At 48.8% G+C, this 24227-nt stretch overlaps 1 protein-coding gene across 2 annotated transcripts in view; it reads left to right on the plus strand.

Annotated features, from left to right (window-relative positions):
* The first annotated feature begins 1703 nt into the window (after positions 1-1703).
* ANKS3 (ankyrin repeat and sterile alpha motif domain containing 3) overlaps positions 1704-24227 on the plus strand; it is a 28310-nt gene continuing 5786 nt past the window's right edge. The window contains exons 1-7 of one of the 2 annotated variants that reach the window (XM_065892677.1): positions 6741-6910; positions 9089-9287; positions 9483-9604; positions 10817-10898; positions 17969-18104; positions 21934-22092; positions 23830-23967. In XM_065892677.1, the coding sequence (XP_065748749.1) occupies positions 6741-6910; positions 9089-9287; positions 9483-9604; positions 10817-10898; positions 17969-18104; positions 21934-22092; positions 23830-23967 (1006 nt within the window). Of the gene's footprint in view, positions 1736-6740; positions 6911-9088; positions 9288-9482; positions 9605-10816; positions 10899-17968; positions 18105-21933; positions 22093-23829; positions 23968-24227 lie in introns of those variants that run through there. The other variant, XM_065892678.1, reaches the window with a different exon arrangement.

Consider the following 24227-nt stretch of genomic DNA (forward strand, 5'->3'; position numbering starts at 1 on the left):
CCCATACAACAGACACTATTATTATCTACATTTTATAGGCTGAGATTATATCATTAGTAAAGACAAAGACAGAATTTGTATCAAAGTCAGAGGGGATTTCAAGCCCCACTACTCTTTACTGCCCCCTTACAAAGGAACAGACTAGAGACATTTTGGAGTCCCGCGGACACTTTTTTTGGAGTTGACACTCAAATTAACCCCTTATACCCAGGCACTTAGGCAACACGTCCCAGAGTCTAACAGAAGGCCCGGTCCCTCAGGGGTCAAGGGGGCTTAGAAATGTGGGGTGATGGTACTTCAGAGCCAGTGTCTGGAGAGTACTTGCAGCCTGAGAGCCCTCTGTAACCATAAAATGGGAAAAGAACACTCCTGCCCCAGCCCTGGTTCCCATCAGGAAAGCAGCAGGTGAGTGGGGGCTTCTTACTTCTGTGCTCACAGGAGTGGGGCAGGAGCTTGGTGCACCTGACTTGGGAACAGCAGAGTGGGGACATATCTGGTATATACGTCACGGGATGTTCTCCGGCTGCAGGTCAGGTTAGAGGGCAACAGAATCACCCAGGTGAAGGGGACTACCAGAGACTCTAAGTTCTCCAGGAGGACAAGGCAATAGGGGAGGGAAAGGCATTACAGGCTGCGGGAAGAGCACGTAAGAGCTCAGAGGAGTGAAAAGTGCCCAACATGTGTGGGAAGAAGTTTTCAGTTGCTGGAATATACGGTGCAAACGGACAAGATCGTGAAAGGTCCTGAACGCCAAGTTGAGGAGCTTGGCTCACCCAGCAGACGAGGTTTACGCTAAACGCTGCACGAAACAGCAGCTCCCTCCGAATCCTGACTGCCTCCACGTCCGTTTCTTGGCTGCAGCCCGTTAGCCCCGCCCAAAGCTCCGACGCCCCACCCCTTCCTGCCGCCGGTCAGCCGGTTGTTATGACAACTAGACGCCAAAGTCCTCCTGGGTCAGGCTTTTAAATTCTAAAGGTCGGAAACAGGAAACCCATCGTGCGTCCTCCCACCGATCCCCAACTCGTTTCCCCAGCCCCCACCCCGTCCAACTCCCAACATTTATCTCCGCAGCTGCGGCAAGCCCGAGGCCGTTAACCTCGGCCTCAGCCTCCCCGCCTGGCGCGGTCCAGACAGGGATATAAACAGGCTCCAGCGCGTCCCTCCGGTCGTGTTCTCCCCTTTGGGCCGCGGCGTAATTACTGAGGCTGTCGCTGCCTTCGGAATTCCCGCTCAGCAGAGTATTATACTACGGCACTGCCAACTCCTTCCCACCCCCCGCTCTTCTTTGGGGACTTGGAGCGTCCTGTCTCTCCTGAAACTCGATTGGTTTCCCTGGCCAGCGGAGGGGCGCGGTAGGGCGAAATCCCCTGCTCATTGGATGCCGCCGACGTCACACAGCGAGCTGGGCGGGCTGACCGGAAGGTCCGGGTGCGGGACGGACGAATTCCACAGCGCCCGGGGGACCCACGAGCGTCCCGGCGTGCTCCGCGCCTCTCGCAACCACTTCCGGGGCGGGAGCGGGGCCGCTGGGTCCGCGCGCTGTGGCGGAGGCCGGCGCGGAGGCACCCCGGACGGGCGCGGCCGAGGGAGCGCGGCGGCAAGTGGGCAGGGGTAGACGGCTGCGGCGGCGGCGGCGGCTGCTGCTGCTGCGGCGGCGGCGGCGGCGGCGGCGGCGGCGGCGGCGGCAGCGGCAGCCCCAGCCCCAGGGCTGCCCGCGGCCCGAGGTCCAGCGCAGGTAGGCTCCGCGGCGGCCCTGCCCCGCCTGGTGTCCTCACCTGCTGCGCACTCTCGGGGCGTCGCAGCAGTGCCGCTGGCTCGCCGCTTGAGTTTATGACTCCGAGCGTCCGCTTTGCCGCTGGGGAGCGGGGACGATAAAGCCACGTGCGGTGTAGGGTTACTGGGAGGAGGTGTCAGTGCTTGGGTAGTTCCCTAGGTTACCCTCCCCAGGGCCTGAGAATGAGGTTGGGATACCCGGGGCCAGCGGAAGGCCTACGCCCCGGTGCGGGACGCGGTGCCCTCCGGCTTTCACAGACCTCCTCCCTGTGGACGCCACGGTCAGCAGCAACGTCATTTTTTTGTTATTGTTGTTAATTTTTTGTTTGTTTTTTGTTTTGCTTTAAAAGTAACGAATACTTAGCATTTTACAGAATGGACAGAACACAAAGGTAAAAGGAGAATCAAAGGGTTGCGTTCCTAGTGCTACTTCCTGGAAATAAATCCTGGAAGCGATATGCAGAAGATTTTCTACAAGTATACGTGATGTATGTGTGAATACAATTTTGTTCGTAAGGAGTACCCCATCATCGTAGAGCATCTGGCGTGCGGCAGGGTGATAAAGGAAGTAATAGTATTGGGTTGGCCAAAACGTTCTTTCGGGTTTTAAGTAAAAGTAAAGGACACATTTTTCATTTTCACCAAGAACTTTATTGAACAACGTATTCAGTGTTTCGTTCTACTACTTTCTGCCATTTTTCAGGTAGCTTCATAATTCCATCTTCCCAAAACTTTTTATCTTTTGAGCAAAGAACTGTACCAGATGCCTTTTAGTCTTACAGGGAATTGAAATGTTTTCCCAGTATGAGAATTTTGTAAAGACTGAAATAAATAGAGATCTGAAGATGCGATGTCTGGTGAATATGGTGGATGAATCAGAACTTCCTAGCCAAGCTGTAACAGTTTTTGCCTGGTCATCAAAGAAACACATGGTCATGTGGTATCCTGATAGAAGATTATGCGTTTTCTGTTGACTGATTCTAGACGCTTTTCATAGAGTGCTGCTTTTAGTTGGTCTAATTGGGAGCAGAGCTTGTAGGAATTAATCGTTTGGTTTTCCAGAAGGAGCTCAAATAGAGGACTCCCTTCCAATCCCACCATATACACAACATCACCTTCTTTGGATGAATATCATCGGCCTTTGGTGTGGTTGGTGGTGGTTCATTTCGCTTGCCCAACGATCTCGTCCGTTCCACATTATTGTACAGTGTCCAGTTTTCATCGCCTGTCACAATTTGTTTTATTTTTTTTTTTTTATTTTGTAAAAATGTTTATTTATTTTTGGCTGCATCAGGTCTTAGTTGCGGCGTGTGGGATCTTTCATTGTGGCACGTGGGCTCTGTAGTTGCATCATGTGGGCTCTTCAGTTGTGGTGCACGGGCTTCGTTGCCCTGTGCGGCATGTGGGATCTTAGTTTCCCGATCAGAGATGGAGCCTGCATCTCCTGCATTGGAAGGCAGATTCTCAACCACTGGACCACCAGGGAAGTCCCCACAACTTGTTTTAAAAATGGAACGTTTTAGTTAAGTAGAGAATCACGTGTGGAAATACAGAGAAGGTTTTATTCGCTTAACTTACGTGGAACATCAAAGCAATTAACATAACCAAGCTGGTGCAAATGATTTTCAGTGCTTGATTTGGATATTTTGAGTATGTCGGCTATCTCCCACGTGGTATAACGTTGATCATTCTCATTTAATGTCTCGATTTGACCACCATCAACTTCAACTGGTCTGCCTGATCTTGGAGCATCATCCAGTGAGAAATCTCCAGCACGGAACTTCTCAAACCATTTTTGACATGTTCGATCAGTCACAGCACCTTTTCCATACACTGCAGTGTTTCGGTTGTGTTTTTACCTTTCTTGAAATAATAAAGCATGCTGAAAATGTTGCTTTTTTGTCTTCCATCTTCATTGTTAAAATGGCTACACAAAAATTCACCTATTTTGATAAGTTTTGTGTTGTTCTTTTTTGCGGTACACGGGCCTCTCACCGCTGTGGCCTCTCCCGTTGCGGAGCACAGGCTCTGGACGCGCAGGCTCAGCGGCCATGGCTCACGGGCCCAGCCGCTCCGCGGCATGTGGGGTCCTCCCGCACCAGGGCACGAACCCGTGTCCCCTGCATCGGCAGGCAGACTCTCAACCACTGCGCCACCAGGGAAGCCTGATAATTTTTTTTTTAAATGCACGCTGATATGGCAGCTGTCACAGTACAGTCTAACAAAATTGTTTCAAATGAAGTTAAAGACAACTAAGTGCTACTAGAGCCATCTTATGGAAAAAAACCAAACGAACATTTTGGCCAACCCAATAGCTTTATGGTCTCTTGGCATCCGAGTTCTCCCTCCATGGGCTTCTGGAGTGGGGGTCTGATTCTGATTGCCGCTCAGCATTCTGGAAGGTGTCAGACAGGTGAGCCTCCAATAAAAGGAGAGAGAACATGGGTCCCACCCTGGAGGAGGCATTTGGAGTAGAAGAAACACACCCAAAGAAGGCTTGGGGGGTGTATTGAAAGGAGTGCTGAACTGACAGCTTATTTGAATTCTTATCCAGGCTCTGTGGCCTGGACTGTTCAGCTTGGGGGTTCCCACCTGAAAATTGAGAGAGCTGATTGTTCTCAGGCCCTGCCAGTGTGGACAGGTGGTTCCAGGAAACAGGGCTTTGCCCTGAACTTTGTAACTTTGTTACAGATTCTTTGTCCCCCAGATTGGTGGCTTGTTTGTTATTTGGCCATCTTGGCTGTATCTCATGTTTGGAAGCATTTGTTAGTAGAGGTTGATGTGCTAATGGCATCTGTGAACCGCTGTGGTACCTTTAGGCCATCTGAACATGAAGTGGTTTTCTTTGTTTTCTCCTTCTCTTGCTTTTCTACACCTTGGTCTTTGTTCTTTCCCCCCAGAGTAGAACAGGAGACAATTGTCACTCCAGAACTAAGGGTTCTACTAGGAAGCTGATGACTTGGGCTTGATGGGTTAGGATTCCTAGAATGAAGGGCTCTTCATCCTGCTGTTGTCCCATCGTGGGGAAAGTGTCACCCAACAAATTAACCAGTCTATCCCATTCCCCTAGTCTCTCCCACATTCAAGGGATGCATAGGTAGATTCCTAGTCAGTTAGCACTGGTCGCATCCTGGTTTCTGTGTTGGGGCTTTCTTTCTGTTTGTTTCAAAATTTGTTTTTAAAATTTATATACAGTAAATTTACTCATTTTGGTGTTCAGGTTTATGAGTTTTGATAAATGTATAGAGTCATATGTCCATCAATCAAGATACAGAACAGGGGCTTCCCTGGTGGCGCAGTGGTTGAGAGTCCGCCTGCCGATGCAGGGGACACGGGTTCGTGCCCCGGTCCGGGAAGATCCCACGTGCTGCGGAGCGGCTGGGCCCGTGGGCCATGGCCGCTGGGCCTGCGCATCCAGAGCCTGTGCTCCGCAACGGGAGAGGCCACAACAGTGAGAGGCCCGCGTACTGCAAAAAAAAAAACAAACCCAAAAAAACAGAACAGGTCCATTGTCCCCAAATTCCCTCTTGCAGTCCCTTTGTGGGACCCCCACCCCTAACCCTTATTACCACTGATCTATCCTCCTTTAGTTTTATCCTTTTTTTATTAAAAAAAACTTTTTAAAACTCATGCACTTTTATTGTTTATTTACTTATTTTGACCACGCCTCATGGCATGTGGGATCTTAGTTCCCCTACCAGGGATCGAACCCGCGCCCCCTGCATTGGAAGCATGGAGTCCTAACCACTGGACCGCCAGGGAAGTCCCCCCTTTAGTTTTATCTTTTCTAGAAAGTCCTGTAAATGGAATCATACAGTAGGCAGCGTTTTGAGTCTGGCTTACACTTGGCATAATGCGTTTGAGATTCGTTCATGTGTTGTGTGTATCACCTGTTTATTTCTTCTGCTTATGGCTGAGTAGTGTTCCACTGTGTGGACGTGCCACTGTTTGTCCATTCTGCCATGTGTTTTTAACCACAGTCCTTGGAAATATCACGTCCCCATTAAACAGTAAGGAACTAGGGGTTGGAGATGCTAAGTAGCAGAGCTAAATTTTGATCTAATTCCAAGTCCAGGGCTCTTTATTTTTTTTAATTTTATGTATTTATTTTTGGCTGCGTTGGGTCTTCCCCGCTGCATGCGGGCCCCTCCTAGCTGCAGTGAGCGGGGCCCACTCCCTGCCGCAGTGTACAGGTCTCCCACGGTGGCGGAGCCCCCCCTCCTGCTGTGGAGCACGGGCTCCAGGCACATGGGCCTCAGCAGCTGTGGCACACAGGCCCAGCAGTTGTGGCCCACGGGCTCCAGAGCACAGGTTCACGGGCTCAGTCGCTCCGCGGCATGCGGGATTCTCCCAAACCAGGGATCGAGCCTGTGTCCCCCACATTGGCAGGTGGACTCTCAACCACTGTGCCACCAGGGAAGCCCCAGGGTTCTTTTTCACCACATCTGAGAGTTGATTTGGTCCACTGACCTAATTACCATTTCTCTGCTTCCCATCCAAGAGGTTGTCAGGCTCCTTGAGTTCCCTTTCTAGAATGTGGGGCCTGGGGGTCATAAAGGAAAATATATGCCACAGTTTATGACACAATATGTGCTCCTCTTTTTCTGTCTAGTGACAGGCTCACCAGTACTAGCATGATGGAGCTGTCCGAACCATACAATTTTTTTTTCTTTTTGGCTGCACTGCAGGGCTTGTGGGATCTTAGATCTCTGACCAGGGATCGAACCCAGGCCCCCTGCATTGGGAGCGTGGAAACTTAACCACTGGACCACCAGGGAATTCCCGCATACGATATTTATTGAAAGGAAGTTGTCTGGTCAGTCCCAGGAGTTGGGTACATTGGGCAGCAGTCTGTCAGGGCAGTGACTTAGCCGCCTGCTGTGGGCAGGAGTGTGACCATGCCATTTCACTCTGTGTCGCTACCAGGAAGGAAGGACCTAACGACCCCAGTGCCTCCCTCCACAGCGATGTCGGAGCTCAGCGATGAAGCCAGCGAGCCGGAGCTGCTGAACCGCAGCTTGTCCATGTGGCATGGGCTGGGTGCGCAGGTCAGCCGGGAGGAGCTGGCCGTCCCCTTGGATCTTCACACAGCTGCTTCCATTGGCCAGTATGAAGTGGTGAAGGAATGTGTCCAGCGGTAAGAGATCTTGGAAAATGTTCCTTCCTCTTGGATTTTTGAGCTCCATGGTTCAGCTCTCAGGTGGAGCCATCAGGGAGCTAGCGGGGGCCTTGCCCACAGCTGTAGACATTTAATCCTTGGGTGGATCAACTGCTGCTTCTCTTGGGCTGTTGTCAGGGATGATTTATGCTGGACGCCAATAAGGAAGGCAGTTTTGATTCCAAGGAAGAAAAAGGCAGCTTAAACTTTTTTCATAGGCTTAGAAATTGTTCATTTCAGGCTTACTTTAACCAGAGTAATTTTGTGGTTTTCACTAATTGCAGAAATGCTCAAACAAAACAAAAATAAAGATTGAAAGCAGTGCCCTATGGCCTTCTTTCCCCAGAAGCTTCATTTTAATCCCTCCTGCCGCCCTCTCCCCTTTAGCTTCTGCCATAGAGAAGGAGGTGGGGTTATCCCCACCTGGAGGATTGCACCTTACTTACTGCCCACATGCCGTTTTCACTGATCTTATGTGCATATTAGGTCCCCCTAAACAGCACTGCTTATTAGCGCCTTCTTGTTTGAAGTACAGTTTGATACTCAATGTAATTTTTGGAAAGGGATCCATCTTCTCATCTCTTCCCACTTTGTCCGCCACACTTTGTGCTCACTGTTATCATCTCATTGATAACTTAGAGAAACAACCTATGTCCATACCTACCTGGGCCTTTTCCAGTTCCAGCTTGGGGAGTTACAGCAGAGCCTTGTGGAAGTCCCGTTTCTAGCTCCCAGGTCGTAGCCATCACTTATGAGCATCTGGCCAGTTGGTACTTCTATACCGGGCAGGTGTGCAGGCAGCACATCCCCCGACAGGGACACCACGACCCCACCTATATAGTTCTGCTCCTTTAACATTCACAGGCTTTAAGCCTTCGGGTGTGCTGTTAAAATGAACAGTCCAGAACAGCTCTAGGAAGTGTTTGTGTTCTGATTGGGGTTGTGACACCTGCTGAGACGCAGGCTGGTGCACAGTAAACACACTGGGGACCCCAGGGGGATTTGGAGGGGTCAGAAGGGAGGATTCGGCTGAAGGGGGTTGCCAGAGCCCCAGGGCCGCTCTGCTAAGGGGTGGGGGTAGGGGCGCCTCCCTGTCCATGTGGGAGGGCGTGTGGTGAGAATGGGCTGGTCTCCAGGTGGCTCTCCCGGCCAGTGGCTACCCCTGCATTCCTGGGATCAGGACCTGGGAAATGGCTGCCTGGGTCCAAAGCCAGGGTCAGTAAAACGTGCTGGTGAATGGAAACTAATTGTCTGGTGTAGCTTAGTGTGTGTATCTAGGAGAGGCACGAACTGCATGGGTCGACTGTCACTTGGTACCTCCACTGGAGGCAAGGATTGTGGAGGAGGAAAGACTGGGGCGTGAAACAGGCAGGATGCTCCTGGAAGTGGGTCTTACTTCCATCCCCCGACCCCAAACTCTGGGTTGGGAAGCCTGCATTGTTTTTCCTGTGGGAAACACTTTTCCAGAATTGTAATGGAAATCAGTGAGAAAGACAGGATTCTTTGGTCACAGATTTTTCCAGGAATGTTTCTGTAGGGTGGGACGACAAAGGAGAAATCGTCCACTGTCTGAGTCCCCTCCTCTTTCCTCTCCCCTCAGTTCTGGACTAGCAGACTGGTCTGTTGGCGGGAGGTAGTCAAGGCTCCAGGTCAGCGTTTCTCGGCCTCGGCACTACTGACAACCTGGGCCAGCCATTCTTTGTTGTGAGGGGCGTCCTGTGCACTATAAGATGTTGAGCAGCATCCCTGGCCTCCACCCACCGGATGCCAGTAGCTTTTCCCTCTCCAGTTGTGACAACCAAAAATGTCTCCAGACTTTGGCAACTGTCCCCTGGGGGCAAAATCTCCCGTGGTTGAGAACCATCTATGTAGCTGGTGGTAGCAAAAAAGAGAATTGCTGGCCTTAGGGTAGGAGGAGGGTGCAGATGAGAATGAAAAATCGGAGGAGGGAGGCAAACTTGAGGGAGTTTGCAAAGGCAGTTGTCCGGCAAGTGTAGTCACTCCCCCCCCTCCCCGCCAGTGATGTCCAGGGTGGCATATGACTCTGCTTCCTGTCAGCACTTCCTGCTCTTTCTCTTGGCTTGGCCTGGCCACCGGCTTTGGTAAACCCCACCTATGAGATGGCTGGCGTGTCTAGCATGTCTTGCGTTTGTTTAGGAGAGAGTTAGATTTGAATAAGAAGAATGGTGGTGGCTGGACCCCGCTGATGTATGCCTCCTACATTGGACACGATACCATCGTGCACCTGCTGCTCGAGGCGGGGGTGAGTGTGAATGTGCCGACCCCAGAAGGGCAGACTCCGCTGATGCTGGCTTCCAGCTGTGGCAACGAGAGCATCGCCTATTTCCTCCTCCAGGTGAGCTACGAGGGCCTCAGGCCAGAAACCTGAGGGGCCCCCGGCCGCTCTGCAGAGACGTGAACCACTGCAGGCCCCTGTGTGCGTGCGTGTGCTCGGGTAATCACTTTGATTCTTTCAGCGTGATGGCTTGGAGGGCGCCCACCCTGCACAGAGGAGACGCAGCCTTAACGAGCATTCTGTGTTTTCTTGAAGCAAGGTGCTGAGCTAGAAATGAAGGACATTCAAGGCTGGACTGCCCTCTTCCATTGCACCAGTGCTGGGCATCAGCAGATGGTCAAGTTCCTTTTGGACAGTGGAGCGAACGCCAATGTGAGGTGATTACGAGGTCTTAAGTGGCCGCAGGAGGGAGGTGGTCACGTCTGACTTTGAGTAGGGCAACTGGCGAGGCAGCTAGAGGCTGGGGTGCAGGGAGCCCCTGCCTTGGTTTGACAGGCTCAACACAAAGGGACGGAGGGGACAGTCCTGCCTAGGCGTGGAGGCATGGGGATCGTCCTAGCTTTCTCATGCATCTGTCACGTGGCATTGTGTGCAACATTTTAAGTTCTCTGTGCCTTATTTCCTTTATCTGAAAACAGGATGGCAATGCCCATGTCATAGAACTGTTAGAAGAATGACATATTCTGTCATATAACAGGTGCCTAACATAGTGTGTGGCACTGAATTGACATGCATTAAATGCTAAATCCCTTTAGCTTTCTTGCCTTCTGTATGTATCAGGTGAGGTGATACTTTGAAAACAGTCATGAGTTTTAAATATAAGCTGGAAGTAGGGTTGTTGTCTAAAGCATGTCACCATGATAATCCTCTTTCAACCCAGCATTCACCTGACACTGCACACCCTGGCTGGTATCAGCCGTTGTAACACACTGTAGGTTTACAGGCCATTAAGAAAGAAAAAAAATGCTCCTGATTAAAATGCATTTCATTTACTGACATTCTGACTTCAGTGATGCTAAAACGTGAAAAGTGTGTGTCTTCGAACGGATGAAAACCAGTGGTTAGCTTGCTTCCTGTCTTCTAGCCCAGGTGAAACCAGTGAGGACTTGGTGGGTGGGGCACTCTGAAGAGGGCACTGAGTTAGCCATAAGTAAGCATTAGGTGTAGTGAGGGCAGGAGATGGTTAGTCCTGGAGCTCCTGGAAGGGTTCCTAGAGGATGTTGATCTCAAAATGTAGGATATCTGGATAGGTGGAGAGGAGGTGCTAGCTGTCTGTGAGCAGTGAAGGGCGAAAGCTACTTTTTGCTGTGATTAAGTAGAGATTCAGGCCGTAGCAGCGGGGGAAACAGCTAAGAAGGAGTGAAGATGGGAAACAGATTGTCTTAGGAACAAAAGACTTGACCTGGGGTAGAAACCACGGGACTGATGTGTTGATACTCACTTTCTCATCTCTCCCCGTTCAGGGAGCCCTCTAGGCTTAGGGATGAGTGACTTTGCGTCACTGAGGTTTTGTCTGCAGCAGGCAAGCTTCTGCCCCCCAGAGCTTCCTCTGCTCATCATCTGATCTGACTGCAGTCTCGATGTTGCAGGGAGCCCGTATATGGATTCACTCCTTTGATGGAAGCGGCTGCCGCTGGCCATGAAATAATCGTGCAGTATTTTCTGAATCATGTAAGTGACCCTGTTTATTAGCTTATAATTTAGTCACAGCAAGTGAGGCATCATATCACTGAGGAATAAACTGTAACAGAACTTTCTCCTACGCAGAAATAACTGCTCTTCATCTGTTTATTCAACACATTTTCATTATCTGTTGATGCCAAGTGCTGAGTGGTGCTTAGGCATTAGGGGTACAGTGGTAAGCAACTATAGACACCTATTCCTGTAATAATTTAAAAAATAGTATTATTTGAAAAGTATGGAAAAAATTTTAAAACAGTAAATAGCACTTATCATCCCATCACTTAAAAAATTTATATAGAATAAGGAGGCAAAGATCTTCCTACCTTTTCCACCTGCCCCCTGTTCCCCCACAAGATGCCCAGTTGGTTGTTAAAGAGACCCAGGATTTTCCTCTGCTGAGAAAGTATGTCTGTAGACACCTGCGAACACATGGCTTTTTGTTTTGAACAAAGTGGGATTCTACTGTGTATTTGATCTGCAGCTTCTAAAAAATAATATGCCATAGACATCTTACCTTTGTATGGTATTCTATGCAGTATCCATGCCATAGTTAGTTCAGTCAGTTCCTTAATAGTAGAAATTTAGGTTTCTAACATTTTGCAATTATAAGCAGTGCTCCAGGGAATATCTTGGCACACACAGCTTTAGCACGCATGCAGTTATTTCTGTATGCTGTATTTCTACAAGAGGGATTGCTGATGCTCACATTTTGAACTTAATAGGTCCTAATAAAAAGGCAATTAGGGGGCTTCCCTGGTGGCGCAGTGGTTGAGAGTCCGCCTGCCGATGCAGGGGACACGGGTTCGTGCCCCGGTCCGGGAAGATCCCACATGCCGCGGAGCGGCTGGGCCCGTGAGCCATGGCCGCTGGGCCTGCGCGTCCGGAGCCTGTGCTCTGCAACGGGAGAGGCCACAACAGTGAGAGGCCCGCGTACCGCAAAAAAAAAAGGCAATTAGGGCTTCCCTGATGGTGCAGTGGTTAATAAGAATCTGCCTGCCAATGCAGGGGACACTGGTTTGAGCCCTGGTCTGGGAAGGTCCCACATGCCATGGAGCAACTAAGCCCGTGCACCACAGCTACTGAGCCTGCGCTCTAGAGCCCACGAGCCACAACTACTGAGTGCACATGCCACAACTACTGAAACCCACGTGCCTAGAGCCCATGCTCCGCAACAAGAGAAGCCACCGCGGTGAGAAGCATGTGCACTGCAACGAAGAGTAGCCCCCACTCTTTGCAACTAGAGAAAGCCGATACGCGGCAATGAAGACCCAAAGCAGCCAAAAATAAATTAATTAATTAATTTAAGAAAAAAAACAGGGCAGTTAAATTAAAAGACAATAAAAAGATGGGCAAAGGATCTGAAAAGATACATCTCTAAAGAAGATACACAAATGGCCAATAAGCACATGGAAAAATGCTTGACACCATTAGTCATCAGGGAAAATGGCAAATCAAAATAACCAGGAAAATAATAATATAATAAAAAAAGACAATAACAAGAGGTGGTAATGACGTGGAGAAATTGGAACCCTCATACACTGCTGTAAATGAAAAATGATGCAGCCTCTTTGGAAAACATTCTGGTAGTTCCTCAAACAGTTAAGCATAGAGTTACCATATGACCCAGCACTTGGATATATCACTCCTAGGTATATACCCAAGAGAACTGAAAACAGGTCCAGGCAAAATCCTGTACATAAATGTCCATAACAGTATTGTTTGTAATAGTCAAATGGTGAAAAGAACCCAAATGTCCATAAGCGGATAAATAAAATTGTTACATGCATACAATGGAATATTAATTGGCCATAAGAAGGAGTGAAGTACTTCCCCGTGCTACAACCTGAATAGACTTTGAAAATATGCTAGGTGAGAGAAGCCAGATACAAAGGCTGAATATTGTATTATTCCTTTTGTATGAAATGTTCAGAATAAGCGTATCTGTGGAGACCAGTAGATTAGTGGTTGCCTAGGGCTGGGGGGAGGTACAGGATTTCTTTTCGGGGTGATGAAAATGTTCTGAAATTGTGGTGGTGGCTGTCCACTATTGAAGTGTAAACTGTAAGTGGATGAATTGCATGGTAGAAGAATTATATCTTAATAAAGTTGTTTAAAAAGTTCAACGGGGGAAATACTTAGTAAGTTCTAACAAATTCCCACTAAACAGATGTCTCTCTTGTCCTTCCCACCAGTAATACATGACGATGCCCATTTTCTCACATCCTCACCAGCCCTAGATGTTACCATCGTAAAGTTTTGCCAGTTTGGTAGGAGAAAAGTGGCATCTTGTTTTGGTTTGTACTTATTAGTGAGAGTGAACATTTTAAAACATATTTATTGACCATTTGTATTTCTTTTATGAATTGTCATATTTATTTATTTATTTATGGCTGTGTTGGGTCTTAGTTATGGCATGTGGGCTTCTCTCTAGTTGTGGTGCATAGGCTCCAGAGTGCACGGGCTCAGTAGCTGTGGTGTGAGGGCTCTCTAGTTGTGGCACACGGGCTCAGTAGTTGTGGCTCACAGGCTAGTAGTTGCGGCACACGGGCTTAGTTGCCCCGTGGCATGTGGGATCTTAGTTCCCTGACCAGGGAGTGAACCTGCGTCCCCTGCATTGGCAGGTGGATTCTTAGCCACTGTGCCATCAGGGAAATCCTGTGTTTTTTTTTTTTAAACTTGTCTATCCTGGATTGTTCTATATCAGTAGATATAAAGCTCTTGTATGGCAGCATAGCACTCCCTTGTAGGGATGAATCAGTTTCTCTAACAGTGGTCTGCAGATAGAATCAAGTTGTATTTGCCATCATGCACAGTGCTGTGCGGGATATCTGCACACATACTTCTGCACACACTTGTGCGACCACATCTCTACAGTTTGGTACTAAAGGTAGAAGTTTTGGATGTAGCCTAAGTACAGCCATAACGTGGATGTTGCCAAATAGCTATCCAAAGAGCAAGTTGTACCAACTTGAACGGTGTCTATACAGCAATAAGCATTATGACTCTTAAATTATGAAGTTGGGGTTTCCCTTGTGGTGCAGTGGTTGAGAATCTGCCTGCCAATGCAGCAGACAAGGGTTCAATCCCTGGTCCGGGAAGATCCCACATGCCACGGAGCAACTAAGCCCATGCGCCACAACTACTGAGCCTGTGCTCTAGAGCCCATGAGCTACAACTACTGAGCCCACGTGCTGCAACTACTGAAGCCCACGTGCCTAGAACCCCTGCTTTACAACGAGAGAAGCCACTGCAATGAGAAGCCCGCGCACTGCAATGAAGAGTAGCCCCTGATTGCCGCAACTAGAGAAAGCCCACGCACAGCAACGAAGACCAACACAACCAAAAATAAATAAATAAAAATAATAAATTTATTTAAAAAATTATGAAGTAGTTTAAACATTCAAAGTAGTACAGAGATAATATTAATACAACTAATGCACATGATTCCAGAGGTAACCACTATCCAGATGTTGGTCTGTACCTTTCCTGTCCCTGACTTTATACTCTCATCACATGCTGTGTGTCCTTAAGCAGCATGTAGACTTATTTTATCTATTTTAAAGATTTATATAAATAATATATTTATTTATATGTTATATATTTATATAATGACTGTGTCATTTAACACAGTGTGGTACATGTAGACGGGGTTCACTCATTTTATCAGCTCTGTATTTATTGAATGTATGAATACGGTATATTTTCCATTCCCTTGTCAGTGGACCCCTAAGTCATGTCCACCTTGCTATTCCTATCAGTGCTGCAGTTAGCATTTTCTACCTGTCCTCTTGCGCACATGTGAAGGGATTTCTTTAGGAGATCAGGATGTGTTCTTCAAAGCAGAATTTTGGGTGTGTAGGCTGGGTGCATCTTCACTAGAGAGTGTACCTTGCTTTCCCCCGTAGGTGTCCCAGTTTGCACACCTCTGACAGCATTTCATAGCTTGTGTCTCCTGTCCCCTCAAAACCCTTGGTACCTGCTATCAGCTGAGTGGTCTCCTGTTGATTTTTGCCTTTCCCTGATTTCTCGTGTGGTTGAGCATCTTTTCATATATCTATTTGCCATCTGCGCTTCCTTTTCTGAACATAATTATTCTTTGAAGGTAGTTCCACTCACACGAACTAGGCCTCCTTAAGACGTAGCAAAGGGACAGGCATTGATGCGGGGCAGGGAGCCCTGGCTGTGAAAAGCATAACTTCTGCCTCTGAGCTTAGAGCCTGATCTTAAATAAGGTAGAACTGGAGACCATAAGGGACAGTTACTGTTATAATTTTTTAAAAGGAAAACGTGTTAGAGAATCAGACTTTTGATCATTTATGTACTGTGCAGATTACACCCTCACTTGGTGCCTTTACTCTCGGCTGGGTCTGAGATTGTATGTGGGCGACTCGTATGTAGGGAAAACAAATTGTATTGGATTTATTTTGGAAAATTTTCTAAATTTTAAACTTTGAAACAATTTCAGACTTAAAGAAATGTTATAAAATAGTACATAGAATTTGCGTACCTTCACTGAATTCCCCAAATGTTAGCATTTCACTTCATTTTCTTTATCAGTCTATATACCTATTATCTTTTTTGGAACCATTTGAAAGTAAGTTGCTGACATAATGCCCTTTTCCTCCTAAATACTTTTTTTTTTTTTTAAACCATTTTCTTTTTTTTCTTTTTCTTTATTTTTTGGCTGCATTGGGTCTTTGTTGCTGCACATGGATTTTCTCTAGTTGTGGCAAGTGGGGCTTCTCATTGTGGTGGCGTCTCTTGTTGCGGAGCATGGGCTCTAGGCGCCCAGGCTTCAGTAGTTGTGGCACGTGGGCTCAGTAGTTGTGGCTCGCATGCTCTAGAGCACAGGCTCAGTAGTTGTGGCACACGGGCTTAGCTGCTTCATGGCATGTGGGATCTTCCTGGGACCAGGGATCTAACCCATGTCCCCTGCATGGGCAGGTGGATTCTTAACCACTTTGCCACCAGGGAAGTCCCCCTCCTAAATACTTTAGTATGTTTTTCCTAAAACAAGAATTTTCTCTTTCATTATCACATACAGTTATCAAACTCAGGAGATCAACAGTGAGCCTCCCCCAGTGCACTAATCAGGAGTGGAAGGGGCTGGTCAGTTCTGGTGGTTGCTTTTTGGCTGATGGGCCAGGTCATTCCTTTGCTAGGGTGGCTGTCTGGCTGGCCCTGTGTGGATGCTCCTCATTCCCTGCAAATTTCCTCCTGCTCAGTCATGGGTGAGCCCACCTAGTCCCCTGACCTTAGCCAGGCTCCACACTTGGAGGCCGGGCACCCCGTGCTCTTTGCCAGGGGAGGAAGGGGCTGCAGCCACTTCCCTTGTACCCTATGTCCCTCCTTCCGGTAGGACATGTAGGGTGGGCTGGGCCTCTCCTAGGAGGGAGCTGAGGGTGCCATGGCCTCCACATGGGGAGTGGCCCCCCCGCCATCACACTGGTTCACGGCCTCTCACCTTTGTGATCCCACCTTCCTGTCAGTTAAAATGAACTTCCATCATGTTCTTCTCTAGTTACATATTATGTACATTATAAAATAGAAAAAACAAAAAAAATTAAAGGATAAATAAATTGATGGAAATTCTAATATTTTCTTCCCTCTCCTTTGGAGCCTTCTTGTTGTCAGTTCTGTTTTCTTCCTCACTAAGGAATAGTGTTACTACTCTTTTTTCCCTTTAGTATAATCTGAAGTTGAAGTCTTCCAGGCTTAAAAATAGATATTAGTGGGGCTTCCCTGGTGGCGCAGTGGTAGAGAGTCCGCCTGCTGATGCAGGGGATGCGGGTTCGTGCCCCGGTCTGGCAAGATCCCACATGCTGCGGAGCGGCTGGGCCTGTGGGCCATGGCCGCTGAGCCTGCGTGTCCGGAGCCTGTGCTCCGCAACGGGAGAGGCCACAACAGTGAGAGGCCTGCCTACCGCAAGAAAAAAAAAAAAAAGTAAATGTACTCATAGTAGTAAATTTAGAAAATATAGAAGATTAGGAAGATGTGAAAAATCCCCATTATCTTACTGTTTAAAAATAATACTAACAGTTTGGGCATATTTCCTTCCAGTATTACTTTCTGTATACTTCTTTGTTTTGTCGCAGTTGTAATGTATATATACAGTTTTGTATCGTGGTCCTTTTTAAATCTTGGTTATAATTTTGTTATTTGTAAATACCAGCACTTATGGCAGTAACATAGCTGACTCTCCACCCCCCTGAGCATTTAAGTTGTCTCCGGGTTTTTGTTATTGCAGGTATGTGGTGTGGAAGTGGAACTGTTGTGTTGAAGATGATAAGTACTTTTTAGGGCTTTGGGTAAAAGTTACCAAATTCTGTTTCAGAAGGGTGGTGCTCCCAATCTGATTATGGTTTTTAAAGGCTGGCCCTCTAGTGAATCTGTTGTCTCCAGTTTTCTCTGTGTGAAGAGAAGTGCAGTGAGTGGGACACATGCTCCCCATTCAGTGTGTGTCTGCAGCGTCAGAGCCAGCCAGGTGCCCCCGACTCGTGTCACTAAGAAGCGCCTTCCCGGGGCTGCCCTGGTGGCGCAGTGGTTAAGAATCTGCCTACCAATGCAGGGGAGATGGGTTCGAGCCCTGGTCTGGGAAGATCCCACATGCTGTGGAGCAACTAAGCCCGTGCACCACAACTACTGAGCCGGCGCTCTAGAGCCCATGAGTCACAACTACTGAGCCCATGTGCCACAACTACTGAAGCCTGTGCACCTAGAGCCCATGCTCCACAGCAAGAGAAGCCACCTTAATGAGAGGCCTGCGCACCGCAACAAAGAGTAGCCCCCACTCGCTGCAACTAAAAAGAAAGCCTGTGCAGCAACGATGACCCAACGCAGCCATAGATAGATAGATAGATAGATAGATAGATAGATAGATAGATAGATAGATGATAGATAGATAGATAGATAGATAGATAGATTGCCTTCCCCACTTTCTCGCAGGAAGCCTTGTCAGGAAGATGCCGGTGCCCTCCCTCTCCTCCAGGGTCTGCAGCCCGGAAGCGAGGCTGCTTTGTGGGCGAGGTTCCTAACTCTTCTTTTACAAACTTTCACAGGGAGTCAAAGTGGACACGAGAGACCACAGTGGAGCCACAGCCCGGATGCTGGCCAAGCAGTATGGACACATGAAGATTGTGGGGCTGATAGACGCTCACTCACCTTCTCTGCCTAAGAGCCTCTACCGGAGCCCAGGTACCTGCATCTGCGGCCAGGCCTCTGCTGGCGTCCCCTCCTCCCCTTTGGCTCCTGGAGCCTGGCCAGGACCCGGGCTGAGGGGGGAGGGTGTAGAATGTAGGGCGGGACTGCCAGGCTGAGGATGGGCAGGACAGGGAGGAGGAGGGCAGCTCACAGAGGGGATCGCTCTGGTTTTTGTTTCTTGACTTTGCTTGTGCTGTTTGTTGCCATGCAGATGTTTTAATTTAATTTAATTTAATTTTTTTTTTGCGGTACGTGGGCCTCTCACTGTTGTGGCCTCTCCCGTTGCGGAGCACAGGCTCCAGATGCGCAGGCTCAGCGACCATTGCTCATAGGCCCAGCCGCTCTGCGGCATGTGGGATCTTCCCGGACTGGGGCACGAACCCGTGTCCCCTGCATCGGCAGGCAGACTCTCAACCACTGCACCAGCAGGGAAGCCTCAGATGTTTAAATTTTATGTAGTCAGATTCATCCGTTTATTGCCTCTGGGTTCTAAGTCACAGAAAATCTTGCCCTATGCCCTGGTTGTACAACAAATTGCCCATGTTTTCCTCTAGTATCTATGTGTATGGTTTCATTTCTCCATGTAGATCTCTGATCCATTCACAATGTATTTTCACGGATGGTTTTTTCCAAACAGCTGCCCCGTTGTCCTAGCATCACGTGTTTAGAAGTCTATTTTTGACCTAGTGATCTTTACCGTATATTCTGAATTTCTGTTTGCATTCAGGTCTGTTTCCGGACTGCCTGTTCTGTTCCACTGGACTCTGCACACACAGACCCACACTGTGTAAATGACAGAGGCTTTCTCTGACATGTTTTGCCACCTGGTGGGGCCGGCCCTCCTCGTGGCTTTCCTTCTCCAGTGTTTCCTGGCACTTGCTTTTCTGTGTGAACTTGAGCATCAACTTGTCTAGCTCCTTAAAAACAGCGTGCTGATATTTTTGTGACTGTGGCAAATGTACAAATGAACTGCTGTGTTGTTGAGTCGCCCTAAGACCAAGGGACGTCCTTTTATTCAAGTGTACTTCCGTGTCTTGCAAGAGGGTTTTAAATTTTTCCTCAAATACATTTTGCATATACCTGAAGTTTATTCCTCAGGGTCTGATTTTTGTCATTGCTGTTGTAAACGCATTATCCCTCTTAATGCTGCCATCATAGCCTTGGACGGCTTGTTGTCTGTGCAGAGGAAGGCGACTGCTGTCTGTCCACAGTTCTACCGCCTCCTGCCTTATTGAATTCTTTCATTGTCTCAATTCATTTTATTTATCTGTTCTCTAGGGTTTTCCAGGTACACTGCCATAAAACCTGCAAATAGAGACAGATTTACTACTTTTCTCCTGATTTTTGTACCTCAGATTTCTTTGATTTCATTGCACTCACTAATCCCTCTAGTTCCCTATTGAATGAGGTGAGGTAGTGGGCATTCACTTTGGCCCTGATCTTAGCAGAAATGCCACGTTAAGTATGATGCTGGCTTGGGACTTCCCTGGCAGTCCAGTGGTTAAGACTCCACACTTCTACTGCAGGGGGCGCGGGTTCGATCCCCGTTTGGGGAACTAAGAATCGGCGTGCTATGTGGTGCGGCCAAAAAATAAAAAATATAAATGAAAATAAAGAATAAAAAATAAATGTTTTGTTTTAAAAAAGTAAGATGCTGGCTTGCAGAGTAAAGTCTGCATATATGTTATCATGTTAAGAAAGTATTTGTCATTTCCTGTATTCTTGAAAGTTTTTATAGGATAAGTGCTGAATTTTGTCAAAGGTGTTTTCAACATCTATGGAGATGATTGTGAATTTTCTCCTTAGAGCTATTAACACAGTATATTATGTTAATGAATTTCTTAATGAACCAACTTTACATTCTTGGCATAAATCCCACTTGGTGTACTCTTTTCTTAATGTGGTTCTAGATTCTGTTTGCTAATGTTTATTAATTTTGTATGGATATTCATAAGTGATGTTGGTCTGTGATTTTCTTTTGTCTATCTTTTTTTTTTGGTTTTTTTTTGTGGTACGCGGGCCTGTCACTGCTGTGGCCTCTCCCGTTGCGGAGCACAGGCTCCGCACGCGCAGGCCCAGCGGCCACGGCCCACGGGCCCAGCCACTCCGCAGTACGTGGGATCCTCCCGGACCGGGGCACGAACCCGTGTCCCCTGCATCGGCAGGCGGACTCTCAACCACTGCGCCACCAGGGAAGCCCTCTTTTGTCTATCTTTATCAGTTATAGGTCTCAATATTATACTTCATAAAAAGAACTAGAAAGTTTCCCTTCTTTTCTGTGCTCTAGAACAATTTATGTAGCATTGGTCCCATGTGGTCTTTTTTTTTTTTTTTTGGTGGGGGTGCGTTGGGCCTTAGTTGCGTCACATGGGATCTGTCATTGCAACACACGGGCTTCTCTCTAGTTGGGGTGCGTGGGCTCCAGGGCGTATAGGCTCTGTAGTTTGCAGCACGCAAGTGCGGGTTCAGTAGTTGAGGTGCATGGGCTTAGCTGCCCAGCAGCACATGGGATCTTAGTTCCCTGACCAGGGATCGAACCCACATCCCCTGCATTGGAAGGTGGATTCTTTACCACTGGACCACCAGGGAAGCCCCCCATATGGTCTTTGAAGGATTCCCTGTGAAACCATCTGGGCCTGGTCTTTAGCCACGTCTCTCTTCTGTGTGGTGTGTTTCCTAGACCCACTAGTCTCTGTGCAGATTCTTGGGGTGAGTTCTGAGTCTCTGCTGGAGCAGGTGCTCGCCTCCTCCCGGGCATCAGGGATGCTGGCGTCTGAGGGGCTCCCTGCCATCTGGGCCATGTTGGGGCGTGGGGTTCGTGTGGTTCTGTCTGTTCTGCCAACTGTACGGGATCAAGGGGCCACGTCAGGAGGTTCAGATTTGTGGAGCCACCTTTTCCTTGGTTCCCCTGCCTGAACATTTATTTTTTATGACTCCTTCAGCTTCTGCTTGGATAGACCCCAGTCTCCTCCTGGCGGCATGGATCCTGGAGTGTGAGGGAGGGGTCCACTTGGCATCACTGGCCTGGGCTTGGAAACTGGGCCAGTGACTCTCTCGCTTTTGGGCAGTGGCTGGGCTGAGCCTTCAGTTCATGTCTGAGTGAGCCTCTCCCTTCTTGGCCTCAGGACTGCTTTGTAACAGACACCATCACACAGGGGATACAGTGGTAATGAGGGGCTTCTCTGCATGTCTCCACCCCAGTTCACCAACTCCAAAGTGAGATCTTACCCAATGGGTGCCTTCTACAAATAAACCCCTGAATTTTGTCTTCTAGGTGTAATGAAATATGGAAAAAATGAAAAGCCATAAAATGCTGACAGCTGTGGGCACACTGAGCTCTTTAGCTCAGACAGGTCGTAAAATAGCACACAGAGCTGTCATGTGGCACTTGTTTCCCAAGAGATTGTTCAGGTTGAGAATATAAAATGGCTTAAGAAGTTGTGACTGCCGCTGCCATATGTTTATGAAGAGATGGATCTTACTTGTCACCTCAGCTTAGAACAGAATGTATTTCTAACTGTTAACATACTTACATGTTGTAAAAAATTCCGGAAACTCAGAGAGAGGGATGAGTTGGATCTGCTCACCATATTAGCAGCTTTACTCCTCCCCCCCAGCCCCCTGTCCCATGTCCCTGTGGCCCATCTGAGCAGTGGACCCGCCCATTGTGGCATTTCTTACAGGTGACATCCTGGGAACACTTTTCTTAATTTAGGAAAAGGAAAAAAGCAATTACGATGATTTTTATTTCAGTTCATTATGAGGATTAGTAAATTAGTCCATCACTGAACATACTGTCTAAATTTTGGTGTTTGACCCACAGAAAAATACGAAGATCTGAGCTCCTCAGATGAATCCTGCCCTGTCCCTCAGAGACAGAGGCCCTGTCGGAAGAAGGGCCTCAGCATCCACGAGGGGCCGCGAGCCTTGGCCAGGCTCACAGCTATTGGACTCGGAGGCAGGATACAGCAGCCTTGCTATGGTTAGTGCCCCATGATCCCGGTGGCTTCGACACCGTAGTCTAGGATTCTGTCTGAGAGAACGAGCAACTCTCAGGCTCCTGACGTGGGGGCCGCCTGGGCTGCCGGGTGGGAGCAGCAGCGCAAGGACTCAGAATCCGTCACAGGGATGGAGACACATTAGTCAGTGGCTCGCTCTTGGGTTTTGGTTCATCCTTTGAGTTTCTTTTCTGTTGGTTAAAACTACAAATAGAACATTCTCTCCTGTAGGAGAGAGATAGCTGAGCTTGGATCCATTCCTCACGTGGGTGGGTCAGCCCAGCAGGGAGAATGTGACCGTTGAGTCCCCTTCCTGTCTCTGCTGCATCCCCTGGGGAGGACTCTGCCCTTGCACTCTTTTCTCAGGGTGTGGATTTGAGAACTGCCCACCAGACACCTGGTAGGCCAGAACCCTAGACCCTGAGTTTCCAGATGGCCTGAGTTTTTGTCAGACCGTCAGCTCCTGAGTGTTGAGTGCAGTGCTTTTGGGGAGCACAGGCGCTGAGTACTTGGGGCGAGTTGGGCTTGACGCTGTCTCTCATGCTGGCCTGAGTGACCAGACTCCAGTGTGGGTCTCACCCATCAGTGGCCAGGCCGCTGGTCTAGCGAGCAGCCCTCAGAACCCCCTCCTAGCCAGGACACCATGTGAGGACTTGATTCCCTTCTCAGACCCTTGGAAGGGGTCCTGACACTGGTTGGTAACCAGGCCTGCCTCCTCCCAGCATCCAGGGGGCTGACTGGCGAGCTGGTGCTGAAGGTGAGGACACGGGCATCCGGTCTGGCATCTGGGAGCTCGGGGCTCTGGGATGAGTGGCGGAGTCTGTTCCTTTGGAGGAGCCCAGGCCACCTGTCCTGCCTGAGCTGTGGCCGGGGCATAGGAAGGAGTGTTCGCCAGCCTCTCAGCTCCGGCCTTTCAGGAGATTCTGTTTTTCTTCTTACACTGTGTGAAAGTTTAAGTTTCTGTAAGTGCATATATGCTCTTTGCCAAAAGTTAAAAAACATTTTTGAATGATAAATAGCATGTGCTGATGTAAAAAATCTCTAACTTCAGAAAAGTATAAAGAAGAAAATAAGTTACCTGTGGTCCCACCAGCCAGGCTCTTTCATGCAAATACACGTACTTTCTGTGGGGCAGAGGCAGGGGCAAAGGCGGAATTAAACGCTGGTTTGTGTTCCGCCTCTTCTTGTTTTCTCGCAGGCAGACATTCAGAGGTTATATAATTCACTGTCGCTGCCGTTAATGTTTAGCCAGGGCCTCTTACCTTCCTGTTCAGCTGGATCTTCTTGACTGGGGCTGGCCCCTGTGCTGGGAAGTCGCAGGGGCCATGCAGGCCGGTGTGTGTATGAGAGTAGATGTTTCCAGCTGCGGGAACACCTTGTAGTATAGTTTTCCTTTGGCTCAGGAATTTGTAAATACAGCTTACCGTCTCCTACTTTGTCCTCTTGGCAAAGCAACAGCGTGGCGTGATAGAGAGGCCGCCACTGCCAGGCCTGGCTCCACGTGCACCCGCTGCTGGGCACAAGCTGGGCACTAATCCCTTGGAGCCTGTTTCCTCATCTGCGGACGGCACGGCTCTGTCCAGGTTACCGTGGCGAGTAGAGAATGCTGTCCTGGGGCTCCCCTTGCTGAGATCCCTCTGAGGTGGTGGTTGTGTGTGGAAGGAAGAACTCATCCTTCCTTATGCATGCGTGTGGATTTACGTGCCCCATTCTGTCCACAGAACAGGTGCCTCCACGGGGCTACGTCACCTTCAACAGCAGCGATGAGAACCCCCTGGAAGAGGGGGGCCTGTGCTACAGGGACGTCACCTCCCCCATCAATGAGCGGGATGTGGAGAGTAGCAGCAGCAGCAGCCGGGGTACGCACACCCCCCCGCCACCAGTCCAGCTGGGCCGTGGCCCTGTGATGGGTCCATCTGGCAGAGGAGAGGGTGAAGGTTAGAGAAGGTTCTGGCTGTTGTGAGGAGAGTCATAATCTGGCTTGGGGACAGGTGAGGAGACTTCTTACCCCGGGGTCTCTGAGCAGGATCTGGGAGTCAGTCCAGACAGACAGGCTTAGCCTCTTGACTGGTAAGTCCTTAGGAAATGTCTTCGTATGTTATGTGCATCGTCCATTCCA

Source organism: Phocoena phocoena, chromosome 15 (genome assembly GCF_963924675.1).
Source record: "Phocoena phocoena chromosome 15, mPhoPho1.1, whole genome shotgun sequence".
Classification (NCBI taxonomy): Eukaryota; Metazoa; Chordata; class Mammalia; order Artiodactyla; family Phocoenidae; genus Phocoena; species Phocoena phocoena.